At 50.8% G+C, this 21055-nt stretch overlaps 2 protein-coding genes across 3 annotated transcripts in view; one reads left to right on the top strand and one right to left on the bottom strand.

Moving 5' to 3' along the window:
• PARP2 (poly(ADP-ribose) polymerase 2) overlaps nucleotides 1–11349 on the bottom strand; it is a 179912-nt gene extending 168563 nt beyond the window's left edge. The window contains exon 1 of the mRNA XM_073554751.1: nucleotides 11195–11349. Within this exon, the coding sequence (XP_073410852.1) occupies nucleotides 11195–11237 (43 nt within the window). The 5' untranslated portion in view covers nucleotides 11238–11349. The remainder of the gene's footprint in view (nucleotides 1–11194) is intronic.
• Nucleotides 11350–11437: 88 nt separating this feature from the next.
• METTL17 (methyltransferase like 17) overlaps nucleotides 11438–21055 on the top strand; it is a 96348-nt gene continuing 86730 nt past the window's right edge. Inside the window, exons 1-2 of one of the 2 annotated variants that reach the window (XM_073554753.1) lie at nucleotides 11466–11583; nucleotides 12871–12946. Coding sequence is in view for 1 of the 2 variants with exons in the window: in XM_073554752.1 (XP_073410853.1) it covers nucleotides 11548–11583 (36 nt within the window). In the remaining variant the exon portion in view is untranslated. Of the gene's footprint in view, nucleotides 11584–12870; nucleotides 12947–21055 lie in introns of both variants that reach the window. The other variant, XM_073554752.1, reaches the window with a different exon arrangement.

The raw sequence follows: 21055 nt of genomic DNA, 5'->3' as shown, positions 1-21055 counted from the left end.
GCCTCTGCCATTATCCTGGTAAACACTCGAGGGGCTGATGACACCCCAAACGGCAGGACTTTGAACTGGTAGTGGTTGACCCGGGGACCCTGGAAAACCGCAAACCTGAGGAATTTCCTGTGGTCTGGATGAATCGGGACATGATAGTAAGCGTCCCTCAGGTCTATTGTGGCCAACACCCAATTTGTCCTATGAGGGGGATTGCCGACTTAACCGACTATCCTGGATCATCTGTAAATTACCACTTGGTTCAAGGGTTTTTATTATAACCCTGCTTTCCTGAGGGTTATACAATTATTGAGAGGCGAGAGTAGCGGCCTCTGCCTATCTCCTGTCGATTTGCCCGCTGGTCTCCCATTCTGGTCCCGGACCTGCTCCAAGCCGCCTAGCAATTGACACCCGACGGGAGCAGTCACGCACAGCGTGAAACTGGGAAGATTGCCTTACAGAAGTGTCTTTATGTCTGACAGCAAGTATTTTTGGAGGTACGCCTGCATGGACATCTTCCCTGGAGGTTCCCTGAGTGAGGTGATCCTCCGGCGTACGCCACCAGCAGACAGGGACGCAGCTACACATGTAGAGGCTATATTGGCCTTAAGCAGGGTTATGGAGGCGTCCCAGGATTTCCTGAGCAAGCTTGCCATTGAGAGTTACCCTTAAATGGAAGAGCCGCTCTCCTGCACGTCAACTTTAGGGACTTCCCATTAGGAGCCATCTCCTTCCAAGGGGAAAAACAGATTCCTCAATTCTGAGGTGACACCAAGTCTTTCTCGGGAGGGGTCCATTACCAGCCGTAAAGGCTTCAGCCCCTCCAAACAACTCATTTTATATAGAGAATTCCATTTCCTCCCCCCCGTACTAATTAATCTGGTCTCTCATTCCCGTCCCAGCCCAGCCTCAAGCTGCTTAGCGGCCGTGACGAATGTAGTCACGCTCAGCCTAGAATGGCCGGAGGCACCTTCGGAAGAGAGAGAGTATTCCCAGATCTGAGGGTGGAAGTGGAACCCTCATTTTCCCAAGCAACCTTTAGAGGTATCAAATTCACCCAAGTCAATGCAGATTTCCTCCTAGCAGGAGGGGGCTGTGGCTGGGAAAATGTCATCATAGAAGATTGGACTTCTTATCCGATGAGAGTTTTTATACTGTCCAGTAGGGAGGGCTGTTCTGTACGTAATACATCGTCCGTTCAGGGCTGACAAAGCTACCCCTATATGAAGTGGTAAGCCTGGAACCACACCTGGTTTATTCTTTTTAGGGTCAGAGGCCTTGTCTCCCTACAAGAGAGAGAGAAGAAATACTAAGCCACCTCCGAGACTACTCTGGACAGAAAAGGGGGGAATGACCCCGCTACTTACAGTAGGAGGGTAACGCTGTGCTCTGCAGTAGCAGGCAGTAAGGGTTTGTCGCCGTCCATGGTCAGTCTGCCACAGTCACTGTACAGATAATTCAAGCAAAATAGGAAGCACACTGTAGCGCCATAACATGCAAATATGAAAAATGAATTGCATTAGAAATATGAAAAATTGAGAAAGATTAGCGCGTAAAATGGCCAAGTTATGTGTACCTGGAAGCCACGTTAAGGCATTTCTTGTTTTCCAGGTCCCTGTCTATGCCAATCCTCACTAAGACTGAAGTCTCCATCTGAATGGGAACCTATGAAAAAGTCTCTGTTTAGACTGAAGTCTATATCTCTGTGGAGGGGAAGTGGCTCTGCTTTGATTAAAAACGCCTGCACCTAACAGGTGGAGTGCTCACTCAGAAAGTGTTAGCCGCAGGCGTTTTTAATCAAAGCAGGGCCACTTCCCCTCCACAGAGATATAGACTTCAGTCTAAACAGAGGATTTTTCATAGGTTCCCATTCAGATGGAGACTTCAGTCTTAGTGAGGATTGGCATAGACAGGGACCTGGAAAACAAGAAATGCCTTAACGTGGCTTCCAGGTACACATAACTTGGCCATTTTACGCGCTAATCTTTCTCAATTTTTCATATTTCTAATGCAATTCATTTTTCATATTTGCATGTTATGGCGCTACAGTGTGCTTCCTATTTTGCTTGAATGTATATGAGTTGGTGACTCTAGGTTAAGCACCTGTTCACACAATGTTTATACTTGGATGTGACGGTCAGTTTTTGAAATTTGAAACTGTACAGATAATGGCCTTACCTGGACGCACCCAGACCAGGATTAGAATAACCGAGGTCCATTCAGCGTGTTGTGTCCTTCTCCTCCCCTCGGTCCATGGGTGAGGGTCATTTCAATCACCCCTCCCCGCAGCTGAATTCCCCAGCTGCTCAGCGGCTGCCCCTGCACACTCGGCGGTGCTCCATCCTCTGACGAAAGCAGCCACGCTCAGTCCAGAAGGGCCAGTGGCTGGGACCCCGGACCACGCCCGCAGTCCAGTAGCTGTAGGCCGCGCGTGCGTTCCCGCCTGGCATGCAGGTGGAAGGCAAACCGGAAGTTAGGCGCCAGTCCCGACGCCACCTCCGGTGTGCACGTGCGTGCCCGGATCGCATGCCGCATGGAGAGGAGTACGCCGGGGAGCTCCAGGAGGACCCCGGCCGCACAGCACCGCTCCGCTTTAACCGCGCAGGAGGGACAGGCAAGGGTCCCGAGTACCACCAAAGTGGAGACGGGAGCAGCCTTCCTACAGAGGAGAGCAGAGCCCCCCCAACCATTGACTGCCCGGCGTTACAGGTATCTGATGTTGCAGTGCCTACGGTCGCCGGCCAAGGCAGCACTATCAGGACCTCTTCATGCCCCATAGGGAACAGGAAAAAACACTGGATATAGCAGGAAGGGGAGGGTTATTTAACCTCTTGTGCATTTCCTGTCCCCCATTAGGGCGGGTAGACATCCTCCGATATGGCTGTCGTGGAAGGTGACTAGAGAAAAGCCATATCTTTGAAATGGAAACAAGGCCAATGTCACAGGTTTACCACGACAGAGAGGAGCCAGAAGACCGTAGGTGTCTAATTTCTCCTATTCCTGAACTGGTTAGAACCAGGGGTTAATCTGCTCTGTTGAGAGCTCCTGGAGCTAAGGCTCTCTGCTGTGCACTGTTAGCCACTCCAATCTCCTATATAATCTGGGTCATGGCTAGTACTCATCAGAGAGAAAGCTTTTGCTGCATGGCTAGAGGTTGTTTGTTATTATAGGATTATAGGACAGTGCCGGCAAACCTATGGCACACAGCCATCTCCTCAGGACTAGAAGACGGCGGGGGAGGAGGAAGCGGCAGAGCAGTGGGTCACAGAAGGCAAGAGCCAATGGCTGCGGCTAACTCCTGTGCCCAACTACTAAAGAGAAATGAAAATTCACTGCACTGGCAATCAATATTTCTCTTATAGTGCGCACAGTTTCAGCCACAGGCTTCCAGCAGCACCTGCTGCTGGCCGATCACATGCCCCCCGCTCGATAAAGTGATGAATATTCACCTCTCTCAACTTCCATAGGCTGCTAAGTGAATATTAATTCCCTTAATGAGCAGAGGAAACATGATCGGCCGGCTACAGGAGTTGCTGGGTACGGAACAAGATGCTGCGAGGGTGCGCAGGTAAGTAGGATGGTTTTGTTTTTTGTTTTACATGCTTTTCTCATGGGGGCCATGAGGACAGGGATGAGGAACAATGCTAGCGTTTTCCAAGCGATCTGTAGCATCGCTTGGATAACTGATTGACGAGTGTGACCAACCTGTCAAACATAGTGTTTGACAAGTGTGACCAACTTTTTACTACTGAGGCCGCCTATGCAGCGTCAGTAGTAAAAGATAAAATGTAAAAAATAAAAAAATGGTGTTATTCTTACCTTCCGACGTCCCACGCAGCCTTCCCGCCTCTCTCCACGCTCTCGTTCCCAGTATTCCTTTGCGAAAATGCCCGCGATGACGTCCCGTTCTCACGGGATCGCGAAGTCTCGCGGTCATTCGCACGACGTCATCGCGAATTACCGCGAGACGTCGCGATCCCGCGATAACGTACGTTCTCGCGGGATCGCGACGTCTCGCGGTAATTCGCGATGACGTGCGAATGACCGCGAGACTTCGCAATACCGCGAGAACGGGACGTCATCGCGGGCATTTTCACAAAGGATTACTGTACTGGGAACGAGAGCGTGAAGCGAGGCGGGACGTCTGAAGGTAAGAATAACACCATTTTTTATTTTAAATTCTATTTTTTACAGGGACATGGTACCCAAAGCCCGGAGGACAGTCTCCTCTCCTCCGGACCGTGGGTACCATCCGCAATTGTTCGGCTTACTTTTCGAACGGTGTGCACAGCCACATGCGGGAAGTGGAACAATACATTCCTATGGGTGCGGGATCGCCACGATTCCGCAAAATTTTTCGCGGCAAAATCGCGCTGTTAAAACCGCCGCGGAAACGTGAAAAAAACGCCACGTGTGAACTCAGCCTTACAGGGGAAGGCTTTTGGTAGGTTTACATGTGACTGTGGCTAGGTTGAGTCTGTGATAATTCCCTTTCTTCTCCTACTTTGGTTTAACCCCATCCTCCACTCGGTGGTGTATACCTTTGTTATATGTCTGTGTATATTTGCAGGGTTGATCTTTTTTGTTACCCCTGTTCATATTACGGGGGGGGGGGGGGGGGGGGGGGGGGGGTGAACAGACCGAGGGCAAATTCAGGAGCTAAGTCAAGGTACTTGGCCCTGGCATCTTCACCATCAGAACTAACCCGGGAACAGAGCAAGCCCGTAGGGAACCCTTTGAGTTAGGCCTGTTTCACACATCGGTTTGTCACCATCAGTCAAAATCCGCCGTTTTGCAACAAAAAACGGATCCGCCATTTTTCTTGGCGGATCCGTTTTTTTCCCCATTGACTTGCATTAGCGGCAGATTTTGACTGACGGTCGTCCGTTGCATCCATATTTCTGCGGATCCGCCAAAATTTTGGCGTCCGCTGACATCACCGGACGGACACTGCAACTTTTTTGGGGAGTCGGATCCGCATTTTTGCCTCTTGCTACATATTTAACCCTAAATCCAGTCTGGCCGCTGGAGAGTTCTCTCTCCTCGTCCCGCGATATCCCGGCTCTCGTCTGCTACGTCGGCAGTTTTTTTTTTTTTAAGTGCGGATCCTTTGACTTTCCCAGATCGGCGGATCCCGGCGCACCAACGGTCCGGTGGCTCCCGTTGGTATTTCAACGCCTACGGATCCGTTCTCCGCCTTTTTGGCGGATTACAACTGACAAGAAAAACGTAAGTGTGAAACAGGCCTTTGAGACAAGGAAGGAGCCCCCTGGTCCCGGGACACTCAGAGTTTTGACAACCAAGCAACTGAACTTTGCAAGAAAACATAACTGGGGTGTAGAAAATGGCAGCAGTGGATCTGGACTGAAGTGTCAAAATATGAAATATTTGGCTGCAATACACTGTTTGCCAAAAGGCAGAAGAGTGGTACAATAGTGAGTAACGGCAGGCAACAGTGACGCATGTGGGAGGTTCCTGAGAAATACAGGTAGCTAATTTATACTGCAGCAGGACAAAGGACTCTAAACATACAATGTTATTAACAATTATCTTCAGAAGAAAGAACAAAGAATCCTGGAAGTGATGATATAGCCCCCACAGAGCCTTGAGCTCAACATCCAGTGTGTCTGGGGTTACATAAAGAAACAAAAGGATTTGCACAAGTCTACATCGATAGAAGATCTGTGGTTAGTTCTCCAAGATGTTTGGAATGGTCTTCCTGTCAAGCTCCTTCTAAAACTATGTACAAGTGTATCTAGAATTGATACTGTTTTAAAGGCAAAAAGCAATCACACCAAATATTGGTTTGAATTTTTCTTGTTCATTTCTATTTAGTTTGATCATTTCATAAAATAAACTAATAAGGCTAGTTTCACACTAGCGTAAGGAGGAGCTGCGGACTTCCTCCGTGAAGCTCTGTCCCCTGCCGCACCTCCTCTGTTCAGCTCCGCCTATGTCGGCATGCATACCTCATCTTTAGCATTGGGTATGCAGGAAATGCCGATGTATGCAGATGCTTCCACATGCGTTGTATTCACGATGCGGCGGCCGCACCAAAATGCAACACGTTGCGCTCGGCGCAGGTCGCCGCACCGTCAAAACTACGCATGCGGGGGCATCGGCATACATCGGCATGGCCTGCGTACCCAATGCTAAAGATAGGGTACACAGGCCGCATGCCGACATAGGCAGAGCTGAACCGAGGAGGCGCACCAGGAGCCGAAGCAAGTCCACATCCCTCCGCAGCTCCGCCATACGCTAGTGTAAAACTATCCTAACACTTATACTTTTAAACCATTCTTACGTTGCAAAAGTTTTAGGCTGACGTGAAAAAAAATGCAGCAGAGTACCTATGACAGAATATGGATTATAGATATATAAAAGCGCATACACACCGGAGAGGCAGTCTCCACGTTACATGCAAGCGCACACACCGGAGGGACAGTCTGCACGGCACATGCAAGCACGCACACACACGAGGGGCAGTCTGCTCGACACATGCAAGCGCACATGCAAGCGCGCACACACACAGGGGCAGTCTGCTCGACACATGCAAGCGCACGCACACATACAAGCGCGCACACACACACACGAGAGGCAGTCTGCGCGACACATGCAAGCGCACACACACGAGAGGCAGTCTGCGCGACACATGCAAGCGCACACACACACGAGGGGCAGTCTGCGCGACACATGCAAGCGCACACACACACGAGGGGCAGTCTGCGCGACACATGCAAGCGCACACACACACGAGGGGCAGTCTGCGCGACACATGCAAGCGCACACACACACGAGGGGCAGTCTGCGCGACACATGCAAGCGCGCACACACACGAGGGGCAGTCTGCGCGACACATGCAAGCGCGCACACACGAGGGGCAGTCTGCGCGACACATGCAAGCGCGCACACACGAGGGGCAGTCTGCGCGACACATGCAAGCGCACACACACGAGGGGCAGTCTGCGCGACACATGCAAGCGCACACACACGAGGGGCAGTCTGCGCGACACATGCAAGCGCACACACACGAGGGGCAGTCTGCGCGACACATGCAAGCGCACACACACGAGGGGCAGTCTGCGCGACACATGCAAGCGCACACACACGAGGGGCAGTCTGCGCGACACATGCAAGCGCACACACACGAGGGGCAGTCTGCGCGACACATGCAAGCGCACACACACGAGGGGCAGTCTGCGCGACACATGCAAGCGCACACACACACGAGGGGCAGTCTGCGCGACACATGCAAGCGCACACACGAGGGGAAGTCTGCGCGATACATGCAAGCGCACACAAGGGGCAGACTGTGCGATACATGCAAGCGCACACACACGAGGGGCAGACTGCGCAATACATGCAAGCGCACACACACACACACACGGGGCAGTTTGCGCGCTACATGCAAGCACACACACCGGGGATGGAAAGGTGCAGTCTGTGGACTATATACCCCAATAGTCTGGCTTATGAGCGTGAGCACACACACCTCAGAGGGTCAGTCTGTGGATTCTACACACACACACACACACACTGGGGGGGTCAGTCTGTGGATTCTACACACACACACACTGGGGGTCAGTCTGTGGATTCTACACACACTGGGGGTCAGTCTGTGGATTCTACACACACACACACACACTGGGGGTCAGTCTGTGGATTCTACACACACACACACACACACTGGGGGTCAGTCTGTGGATTCCACACACACACACACACACACACACACACACACACACTGGGGGTCAGTCTGTGGATTCTACACACACACACACACACTGGGGGTCAGTCTGTGGATTCCACACACACACACACACACACACACACACACACACACACACACACTGGGGGTCAGTCTGTGGATTCTACACACACACACACACACACACACACACACACACACTGGGGGTCAGTCTGTGGATTCTACACACACACACTGGGGGTCAGTCTGTGGATTCTACACACACACACACACTGGGGGTCAGTCTGTGGATTCTACACACACACACACACTGGGGGTCAGTCTGTGGATTCTACACACACACACACACACACTGGGGGTCAGTCTGTGGATTCTACACACACACACACACACACACACACACACTGGGGGTCAGTCTGTGGATTCTACACACACACACACACTGGGGGTCAGTCTGTGGATTCTACACACACACACACACACTGGGGGTCAGTCTGTGGATTCTACACACACACACACACACACACTGGGGGTCAGTCTGTGGATTCTACACACACACACACACTGGGGGTCAGTCTGTGGATTCTACACACACACACACACACACAGGGGGTCAGTCTGTGGATTCTACACACACACACACACACACAGGGGGTCAGTCTGTGGATTCTACACACACACACACACACACACACTGGGGGTCAGTCTGTGGATTCTACACACACACACACACACACTGGGGGTCAGTCTGTGGATTCTACACACACACACACACACACTGGGGGTCAGTCTGTGGATTCTACACACACACACACACTGGGGGTCAGTCTGTGGATTCTACACACACACACACACACTGGGGGTCAGTCTGTGGATTCTACACACACACACACACACACACACACACACACACACACACACACACACACTGGGGGTCAGTCTGTGGATTCTACACACACACACACACTGGGGGTCAGTCTGTGGATTCTACACACACACACACACTGGGGGTCAGTCTGTGGATTCTACACACACACACACACACACACAGGGGGTCAGTCTGTGGATTCTACACACACACACACACACACACACTGGGGGTCAGTCTGTGGATTCTACACACACACACACACACACTGGGGGTCAGTCTGTGGATTCTACACACACACACACACACACTGGGGGTCAGTCTGTGGATTCTACACACACACACACACACACACACACACACACACACACACACACACACTGGGGGTCAGTCTGTGGATTCTACACACACACACACACTGGGGGTCAGTCTGTGGATTCTACACACACACACACACTGGGGGTCAGTCTGTGGATTCTACACACACACACACACACACAGGGGGTCAGTCTGTGGATTCTACACACACACACACACACACACTGGGGGTCAGTCTGTGGATTCTACACACACACACACACACACACACACACACTGGGGGTCAGTCTGTGGATTCTACACACACACACACACTGGGGGTCAGTCTGTGGATTCTACACACACACACACACTGGGGGTCAGTCTGTGGATTCTACACACACACACACACACACTGGGGGTCAGTCTGTGGATTCTACACACACACACACACACACACACACACACACACACACACTGGGGGTCAGTCTGTGGATTCTACACACACACACACACTGGGGGTCAGTCTGTGGATTCTACACACACACACACACTGGGGGTCAGTCTGTGGATTCTACACACACACACACACACACAGGGGGTCAGTCTGTGGATTCTACACACACACACACACACACACTGGGGGTCAGTCTGTGGATTCTACACACACACACACACACACACTGGGGGTCAGTCTGTGGATTCTACACACACACACACACACACTGGGGGTCAGTCTGTGGATTCTACACACACACACACACACACACTGGGGGTCAGTCTGTGGATTCTACACACACACACACACACACTGGGGGTCAGTCTGTGGATTCTACACACACACACACACACACTGGGGGTCAGTCTGTGGATTCTACACACACACACACACTGGGGGTCAGTCTGTGGATTCTACACACACACACACACACTGGGGGTCAGTCTGTGGATTCTACACACACACACACTGGGGGTCAGTCTGTGGATTCTACACACACACACACACACACTGGGGGTCAGTCTGTGGATTCTACACACACACACACACTGGGGGTCAGTCTGTGGATTCTACACACACACACACACACACTGGGGGTCAGTCTGTGGATTCTACACACACACACACACACTGGGGGTCAGTCTGTGGATTCTACACACACACACACACACTGGGGGTCAGTCTGTGGATTCTACACACACACACACACACTGGGGGTCAGTCTGTGGATTCTACACACACACACACACACTGGGGGTCAGTCTGTGGATTCTACACACACACACACACACACTGGGGGTCAGTCTGTGGATTCTACACACACACACACACACACTGGGGGTCAGTCTGTGGATTCTACACACACACACACACACACTGGGGGTCAGTCTGTGGATTCTACACACACACACACACACTGGGGGTCAGTCTGTGGATTCTACACACACACACACACACTGGGGGTCAGTCTGTGGATTCTACACACACACACACACTGGGGGTCAGTCTGTGGATTCTACACACACACACACTGGGGGTCAGTCTGTGGATTCTACACACACACACACTGGGGGTCAGTCTGTGGATTCTACACACACACACACTGGGGGTCAGTCTGTGGATTCTACACACACACACACTGGGGGTCAGTCTGTGGATTCTACACACACACACACACTGGGGGTCAGTCTGTGGATTCTACACACACACACACACACTGGGGGTCAGTCTGTGAGTCTGTGGATTCTACACACACACACACACACTGGGGGTCAGTCTGTGGATTCTACACACACACACACTGGGGCCAGTCTGTGGATTCTACACACACACACACACACCCCCCCCAAGGGGGTCAGTCTGTGACACTGCGGATTACACACACACACTGGGGGGGGGGGGGGGGTCAGTCTGTGGATTATGTACACACTGTGGGTCAGTGTCACACTGGATTACAGACATATTGTCTGTGGATTACACCCAGTGTGTGCAGGGCTCGGGCCTGTCCTCGGGGGTCTGCCCCTGCGCAGAGGACCCAGGTCAGGCTGCTGCTCGGCCCATGACCCTCCTCTAGCAGCAGGGTGCAGGGCTGGGGAGGAGGCTGCACTATAATGCGGTCCTTTTGCCTGCAGTCCCATGTAAACCCACCCACCACATGTAGATACGGACAGGCTCCTCCGCGCGCTACAGAACACGGTGACTGTGGGGCATGCACGTCCCGCACACGTAAGAAACGCCCGAATACGTAGGTTTTATTTCAGCTACTAGTAAAGCCATGGCGCCGCGGCATCCCCACTACACACCACACTCAGCCCGGCCACACGCCAGCTCTCACCCCGGGGAGTCCGCTCCCGCCCTGAGCCTCTGCGCCCGGACATCTTCCGCAAGCAGCTCTCTACTTCTTGCCTCTCAAGACTCCAATCCTGGACGTAGGTACGCCTCTGATTGGCTGGCTGACCTGTCACTCAACGGATAACACATTACAGCTGAGGTTATAGAACGCCGGTGAGGAAACACGTGATTAGAAAACGCTGTTTTCGCGGGAGATTGGCTAAGGAAGGCTGCGAGCCGATTGGTTTTTATGTTTGAGGCGGAGTCAAAGCAGACGCGTGCTGGTTGGCTACATTTTAACGACGGCCATGTGATTGGCATTCGGTGGACACAGCTCTGACACTGAACGGCAGGACAATGCTGGCCTTACGGACCCGTGTCCGGCAGATTCGGGTGAGTCGATCACGTGCTTCTGACCTGTTCCGGAAAGTGCGCGCTTATTAAGTAATCACGTTTTCATCAGCTCCACCCCTCAGATTTGAATAAATGCGGCGCAAGTGGTTCTGGGAGCGCTCCTTGCTATATTGCGCTGCTGCAGTGTTCACTATGTGGTTGATCCGAATGCACGGCGCACTGACGCTGCTGTCATATTAGCCTATATGAGGGTCTGTGGCGTTTGGTCTCCCTAAGTTGCGATTTCTGTCACCCCGGGGCCTATATATAGTGTGCGAGCGGGCGGAGTATGCGAGCGGAAGGGAAGCTCAATACTGAGGTCACGTGCTGAGTGCGTCACACCTGTGATGTCATCTCTCCTCTACCTCGGGGAAGGTCTGAGACAAGAGCCTCCGCCGCCCTCACAGGGCGTCACCCGACGTCGGGTGAGTGAGTCCCCAGCAACCCCACGCTGGAGTGGACCGGTCCGTAACGTGGGAAGTGGCTACGCAGGAGACGCCGTTCGGTGTGTGGCGATGTGGGCGGGACACTGATTTGAGCTCCGCCCCTTCTCTGCATCTCCGCTCGGTGGATGCCGCCTCTTCTCCGGACCTTGGAAGTGGCTCACGGCTGGCACCATGAGTCCAATGGCTGAGATGTGCGCCATGTTCGCGCCGCATAACCCAAGTCAGACTACTCTCCCGCCGCTCTTTTGTGGCGACGTCACGCAAGGGGGCGGGGCTAGTAATGACGTAAACAATGGATATATTGTTTTTTTCATTAAATAAATGGGTGAGAAACGCTGTAAAAAAAACGCAGGAAGGAGCATAATACAGATGACAAAAACCCAAGCTGTGTGCATGGGATTCTTTGCTGGTACTGTCAAATACAGCTGGGAATTAACATCAAAAACGCCCAGTGTGAACATAGCCTAAGAGGAGACAGTGTGCTGGTAGGTGGCCACTGTACAGATATTGGGACCCGATTATCGGTGCTGCTCACTTTGTACTGAGCGGTGACTAAAGTCGCGACTGCCGCACCTTTAACTAAAAGTCGGGTGTACATAGAAATGGGGCCCCAGAGCATTAGTGCTAATTGCCCACATCCTACCAAAAAAAGATACATATACTGTATATACAGTACAGACCAAAAGTTTGGACACACCTCATTCAAAGAGTTTTCTTTCTTTTCATGACTATGAAAATTGTAGATTCACTCTGAAGGCATCAAAACTATGAAGTAACACATGTGGAATTATGTAATTAACAAAAAAGTGTGAAACAACTGAAAATATGTCTTATATTCTAGGTTCTTCAAAGTAGCCACCTTTTGCTTTGATTACTGCTTTGCACACTGTTGGCATTCTCTTCATGAGCTTCAAGAGGTAGTCACCGGAAATGGTCTTCCAACAGTCTTGAAGGAGTTCCCAGAGATGCTTAGCACTTGTTGGCCCTTTTGCCTTCACTCTGCGGTCCTGCTCACCCCAAACCATCTCGATTGTGTTCAGGTCTGGTGACTGTGGAGGCCAGGTCATCTGGCGTAGCTCCCCATCACTCTCCTTCTTGGTCAAATAGCCCTTACACAGCCTGGAGGTGTGTTTGGGGTCATTGTCCTGTTGAAAATGCTTCAGATCCTTCACCGTCTCCGACAGCGTGGACAGCGGGATCGCTTTGGACTCAGTGATGTCAGGCATATGAGCGGATCATGATATGTCCTGCACCGGGAGGCTCAGATGGGCACTACAATGGAAGCCAGGCTGCTATAGTATCTTTATAGAATCTTTCTCTCTCTGTTTCTTTGTCTCTCTATTCTTTCTTTCTCTCTCTGTTCTTTCTTTCGCTCTGTTCTTTCTTTCCCCTCTTTCTCTCTAATCTTTCTTTCTCTCTCTGTTCTCTCTCTCTCTGTTCTTTCTTTCCTCTCTCTCTGTTCTTTCTTTCCCCTCTTTCTTTCTCTGTAATCTTTCTTTCTTTCTCTCTCTAATCTATCTTTCTCTCTGTTCTTTCTTTCCCCTCTTTCTCTCTCTCTGTTCTTCCTTTCTCTCTCTGTTCTCTCTTTCTTTCTGTTCTTTATTTCTCTCTCTCTGTTCTTTCTTTCCCCTCTTTCTCTCTAATCTTTCTTTCTCTCTCTGTTCTTTCTTTCTCTCTGTTCTCTCTCTCTCTGTTCTTTCTTTCCTCTCTCTCTGTTCTTTCTTTCCCCTCTTTCTTTCTCTGTAATCTTTCTTTCTCTCTCTAATCTTTCTTTCTCTCTCTCTCTAATCTTTCTCTCTCTCTGTTATTTCTTTCTCTCTCTCTGTTCTTCCTTTCTCTCTCTGTTCTCTCTTTCTTTCTCTCTGTTCTTTATTTCTCTCTCTCTGTTCTTTCTTTTCCCTCTTTCTTTCTCTGTAATCTTTCTCTCTCTCTGATCTTCCTTTCTCTAATCTGTTCTCTCTTTCTCTCTCTGTTCTTTCTTTCTCTATAATGTAGCCCCCTTCATATGCTATAATTCAGCTCCCCCAAAGATTATAATGTAGCCCCTTCAGAATATAATGCAGCCCCCCTCATAGAGTATCATGCTGCCCCCCCTCATGGGGTATCATGCTGCCCTCCCTTATATGGGGTATCATGCTGCCCCCCTTATACGGGGTATCATGCTGCCCCCTCCTCATACGGGGAATCATACTACCCCCCTCATACAGGGTATATCATGCTGCCCCCTCATACGGGTATTAGGCTGCCTCCCCCCCCATACGGGGTATCATAATCAAGCAACCAGGACTCAATATATTAATTAAAAAAAAAAATTATACTCACCTCTCCACCTCACTCCCACGCTGATTTCGGCGGCGGCTCAGCTCTGATGTGAGGAGCTGCGCTGCAGTCAGACCGGCACGCAGCGGGGACGTGAGAAATCGCGCACCCGCTGTATGTCAGAGGAAGAGGGTAATCATGTGACGCTCCCTCTTCCATTATTGCGGCACACACTGGGGGGCCGCACTGACGCCTCAATAATGGAATATATATTATATAGATTATTTTTGACAACAGCGGGGTCATCTGCTGAGGTTCTCTGGTTAGGGGCCCACTCAGAAGTTTCGCCCCCCCCCCGAACCAAAACCCTAGCTACGCCTCTACTTCAGAGTGAATCTACAATTTTCATTGTCATGAAAATAAAGAAAACTCTTTGAATGAGGTGTGTCCAAACTTTTGGTCTGTACTGTATATATTCGGTGGGGTCACAGAAGACCCACAACTTTGCTTAGAAAGTAATTCTGCCCATATTGAAGCCCCGCACACTAATTTACCCCTTTTATGGCCCCCATAAAGTATGATGGGAACAAAGGAACAAATATGCCCCCCAAGTACAGTATGACACCCCCACAGTGGATTCCACCACAGTACCTTCCACAGTCAGCGCATGATGACCCTACAGTTCCTCATGCAAAGTATGATACCCCCACATAGTAAGATGGCCCCCATACTCCCCCACACAAAGTATGATGACCCCCACACAGCCCTATACCCAATGATGGCCCCTCACAGCCCTATACACAATGATGGCCCCCACACAGCCCTATACACAATGATGGCCCCCACACAGCCCTATACACAATGATGGCCCCCACAACTCTATACACAATGATGGCCTCACACAGCCCTATACACAATGATAGCCCCACACAGCCCTATACACAATGATGGCCCCACACAGCCCTATACACAATGATGGCCCCACACAGCCCTATACACAATGATGGCCCCCACACAGCCCTACCTAATGATGGCCCTCACACACAGCCCTATACACAGTGATGGACCCCACACAGCCCTATACGTAATGATAGCCCCCACACAGCCCTATAAACAATGATGGCCCACCATAGCCCTATACACAATGATGGACCCCACACAGCCCTATACACAATGATGGGCCCACACAGCCCTATTCACAATGATGGCCCCCATACAGCCCTATACACAATGATGGCCCCCATACAGCCCTATACACAATGATGGCCCCACACAGCCCTATACACAATGATGGCCCCACATAGCCCTATACACAATGATGGCCCCCACATAGCCCTATAGACAATGATTGCCCCACACAGCCCTATACACAATGATGGCCCCGACAGCCCTATATACGATGATGGCCCCCACAGCCCTATACACAATGATGGCCCCCACATAGCCCTATACACAATGATAGCCCGACACAGCCCTATACACAATGATGGCCCCCACACAGCACTATACACAATGATGGCCCCACGCAGCCCTATACACAATGATGGCCCCCACACAGCCCTATACACAATGATAGCCCCCACACAGCCCTATACACAATGATGGCCCCCACATAGCCCTATACACAATGATGGCCCCCACATAGCCCTATACACAATGATGGCCCCCACATAGCCCTATACACAGTGATGGCCCCCACATAGCCCTATACACAATGATGGCCCCACACAGCCCTATTCACAATGATGGCCCCCACACAGCCTTATACACAATGATGGCCCCACACAGCCCTATACACAATGATGGCCCACACAGCCCTATACACAATGATGGCCCCACACAGTCCTATACACAATAATGGCCCCCACATAGCCCTATACACAATGATGGCCCCCACACAGCCCTATACACAATGATGGCCCCCACATAGCCCTATACACAATGATAGCCCGACACAGCCCTTTACACAATGATGGCCCCACACAGCCCTATACACAATGATGGCCCCCACACAGCCCTATACACAATGATGGCCCCCACATAGCCCTATACACAATGATAGCCCGACACAGCCCTTTACACAATGATGGCCCCACACAGCCCTATACACAGTGATGGCCCCCACATAGCCCTATACACAATGATAGCCCGACACAGCCCTTTACACAATGATGGCCCCACACAGCCCTATACACAATGATGGCTCCCACACAACTCTATACACAATGATGGCCCCCACATAGCCCTATACACAATGATGGCCCCACAGCCCTATACACAATGATGGCCCCACACAGCCCTATACACAATGATGGCCCCACACAGCCCTATACACAATGATGGCCCCACACAGCCCTATACACAGTGATAGCCCCCACATAGCCCTATACACAATGATGGCCCCCCACATAGCCCTATACACAATGATGGCCCCACACAGCCCTATACACAATGATGGCCCCGACAACCCTATATACGATGATGGCCCCCACAGCCCTATACACAATGATGGCCCCCACATAGCCCTATACACAATGATAGCCCAACACAGCCCTATACACAATGATGGCCCCCACACAGCCCTATACACAATGATGGCCCCCACACAGCCCTATATACAATGATGGCCCCGACAGCCCTATATACGATGATGGCCCCCACAGCCCTATACACAGTGATGACCCCCACACAGCTCTATACACAATGATGTCCCCCACATAGCCCTATACACAATGATGTCCCCCACATAGCCCTATACGCAGTGATGACCCCCACACAGCTCTATACACAATGATGGCCCCCACACAGTTCTATACACAATGATGGCCCCCACATAGCCCTATACACAATGATGGCCCCCACACAGCACTATACACAATGATGGCCCCACGCAGCCCTATACACAATGATGGCCCCCACACAGCCCTATACACAATGATGGCCCCACACAGCCCTATACACAATGATGGCCCCCACACAGCCCTATACACAATGATGGCCCCCACATAGCCCTATACACAATGATGACCCCAACAGCCCTATACACAATGATGGCCCCACACAGCCCTATTCACAATGATGGCCCCCACACAGCCCTATACACAATGATGGCCCCACACAGCCCTATACACAATAATGGCCCCCACATAGCCCTATACACAATGATAGCCCGACACAGCCCTATACACAATGATGGCACCCACACAGCCCTATACACAATGATGGCCCCCACACAGCCCTATACACAATGATGGCCCCCACACAGCCCTATACACAATGATGGCCCCCACATAGCCCTATACACAATGATAGCCCGACACAGCCCTATACACAATGATGGCCCCCACACAGCCCTATACACAATGATGGCCCCCACACAGCCCTATACACAATGATGGCCCCCACATAGCCCTATACACAATGATGGCCCCACACAGCCCTATACACAATGATGGCCCCACACAGCCCTATACACAATGATGGCCCCACACAGCCCTATACACAATGATGGCCCCGACAGCCCTATATACGAAGATGGCCCCCACAGCCCTATACACAATGATGGCCCCCACATAGCCCTATACACAATGATAGCCCGACACAGCCCTATACACAATGATGGCCCCCACACAGCCCTATACACAATGATGGCCCCCACACAGCCCTATACACAATGATGGCCCCCACGCAGCACTATACACAATGATGGCCCCGACAGCCCTATATACGATGATGGCCCCCACAGCCCTATACACAGTGATGACCCCCACACAGCTCTATACACAATGATGGCCCCCACATAGCCCTATACACAATGATGGTCCCCCACAGCCCTATACACAATGATGGCCCCCACACAGCTCTATACACAATGATGGCCCCCACACAGCTCTATACACAATGATGGCCCCCACATAGCCCTATACACAATGATGCCCCCCCACAGCCCTATACACAATGATGCCCCCACATAGCCTTATATACTGTATGGTAGCCCCCACCAAACTCTCCACACTGTGTAATGGCCAACATATAATTGCCCCCACTAGCCCATCAAATAGTATAATGGTGCCCACTTATTGCATGACTGGTCTGGGAAACTAATTCCCCATGGACTAGTCAAAGCCCTCATTACCATAGGGAAAGCAGAGGTTATAGATTCTTTTTATAGCATTTATGATTACATTATACAGTGCTGGTTAGGGAGGGAGATTAATCACACATAGATGAATGCTGCTTGGCTGGGGGGCACGGGGGACGTGACAGGCCCCTTTAATCTGCAGGTATGAGGTTAATCTGCAGGTTAATAATGTTACAGAGCTGTCTGGTGCCCGCACTGATTGCGGAGACATGACAGGTTCCCTTTAAGTAAGGTAAACCGCATAGGCCCTGATTCATTGACACCCGCATTGTTCATGCCAGTGTTAAAGAGATGAGGGTGTGTTGGGGTCTGATGGCCCCTAATTTATTAAAAATAGTGTGCTCTTCTCCACAAATCTTACTCCAATCTGAGACTGTAGTAATCTTAAGCTAGACCACACCTCATGGATTAGACAAGGGGCCATCACTACAGCCCCTTCCATTTTGTTGGAGCTGGGTGAAACTGGCGTGGAAATGTCAAAAGTAGCAAAATGTTGTTACATTTCAGGGTACGTGCCCACGATCAGTAAATGCTGTGGGTTAGACGCTGCGTACTTTTACAGCATCCATCCACATGTTACAGCATAGTGGATGGGATTTCAAGAAATCTCATATCCACTATATGACCACAGACGCCTGCGGATCATCCGCAGAGATGGACATGTGGCGCGTCTCTCCAGACTGCAGCATGTCTATTTATCATGTGGAGACACTATTCTCTGCAAGAGAAATCTCACCCATACAATGTATTGGACGCGCTAAATCCCCACGGTTCAGTGCACACATGTGGATTCACCTGCGTTCAACAGACATCAGCACTTTGGACGCAATGAAAATACACTGTGTCCAAAGCGCTGCTACTTCCAGATTGTGGGAACGTAGCCTCAGTGTTTTCCGTCAGATTTCTGCCATAAACATTTTGATGAATCAGGTCTTTAGTGTTTAAAGGTAACCTGTCAGCAGGATTGTGCACAGTAACCTACAGACAGTGTCAGGCCGGCGCCGTTATACTGAATACAATGATATCTTGGCTGATGAAATCCGTCATGTGGCTGTTTCTTAATCTTTATTTTCAGGTTTGTGTTAAAGGGGTTGTCCACTTCTTTAAATTAACCTCCCAATGTATCCCCCTGGGGCCCCTAATGAATTTTGTTAATACCTTATGTTGCCTATACTGCCTGTGAGCGGCGCTATCCGTGGTTGCTCACAGGCAGCACGTGACCCAGCACTGACGTCATGACAAGTGAGGCGTGACTCAGCTCTAGGTCCCCACGGTGGCTGCTGCGTTGTGGGCGGGGTTACCCCCCCATCACACCCAGCATCCACCGCGCACTTTCTCAATGAATGGGTGTGCAGTGGATGCCGGGTGTGAGGCAGGGGAATAACCCCGCCCACATCACAGCAGCCAGCGCAGAAGAAGGAAGAGGGACCCCTGGCTGCTGCTGCCAGCACTTGTAGGGACGTCAGCGGAAGCAAGAACCGGCTGCAGCCGGGGGTCACGTGCTGCCTGTGACCGGCCAGCGATAGCGCCACTCACAGGCAGTATAGGCAACATGAGGTATTTACAAAATGCATTAGGGGCCCTGGGGGGATACATTGGGGGGTCAATTTAAAGTAGTGGACAACCCCTTTAATGATATGCTCACGTCCTAAGGCGGGGCTGGGGTATGTGATGCTCTGATTAGCTATTCATAATGCAGACTGCTGACAGGTCACTATTCCCTCACTGACCTGCCCTCTATTTTGCATAATGAATACCATCACATACTGAATAATTTAAAAAAAACGCTTCTGCAGTCAGGTGCTGGCTGTGACACCAGCACTGCAGGATAATCACATGATTACTGTGTAATTAATCCCTTTTGCAGATTTACTTGAGAGAGGAAAAAAAAAGGCATTTTGAAAATGGCACCCGCCGCGCCTGCGCAGTAGCAGCTATTGCTTTGTATAGAGGTCCGATAGCTGCTGTTGTGCAGGCGCCATCTTACTGGAGAAGAAAAAAAAATGTCTTCCTCCAAGATGGTGCCGCCGGGGACTGCGCAACAACTATCGGATCTCTATACAAACCGATAGCTGCTACTGCGCAGGTGCGGCGGGCGCCATTTTCAAAATGCCTTTTTTTTTTCCTCACTCAAGTAAATCTGCAAAAGGGACCACAACTATGAGAGTCAGAATGAGAAAACAAATCCAGAAAATCACCTTGTCTGATTTGGCAAGATTTATTTTCCACCATAAGGGTAAGTGCACACGCTGTGGATTGTGCTGCGGATTGTTCCGCTCGGATTTGGCTAAATCCGCAGGTCAAAAACCTGCGTTTTACCTGTGGATTAGCCTGCAGTTTTCCCTTGCGTTTTGACACCTGGTAATGGAGCAGGTGTCAAACCGCTGCAGATTCTGCACAAAGAATTGACATGCTGCGGATTTAAAACCGCAGCAAATCCACGCGGAAAAATCTGTAGCATGTGCACAGCATTTTTTGATTTCCATTGAATTTAAAGGTACTGTACAACGCAGCAGAATCTGCTGCGGATACGCAGGGCCAAAAGCGCTGCGGATCCGCAGCAGAATCCGCAACGTGTGCACATACCCTAATTTGCAAAATAAGTATTTGGTCATTAACAAAAGTT

Source organism: Dendrobates tinctorius, unplaced genomic scaffold (assembly GCF_039654945.1).
Source record: "Dendrobates tinctorius isolate UK_male_01 unplaced genomic scaffold, ASM3965494v1 ptg000213l, whole genome shotgun sequence".
In the NCBI taxonomy this organism is placed as follows: domain Eukaryota; kingdom Metazoa; phylum Chordata; class Amphibia; order Anura; family Dendrobatidae; genus Dendrobates; species Dendrobates tinctorius.
This window is presented reverse-complemented; position numbering and strand designations above follow the sequence as displayed.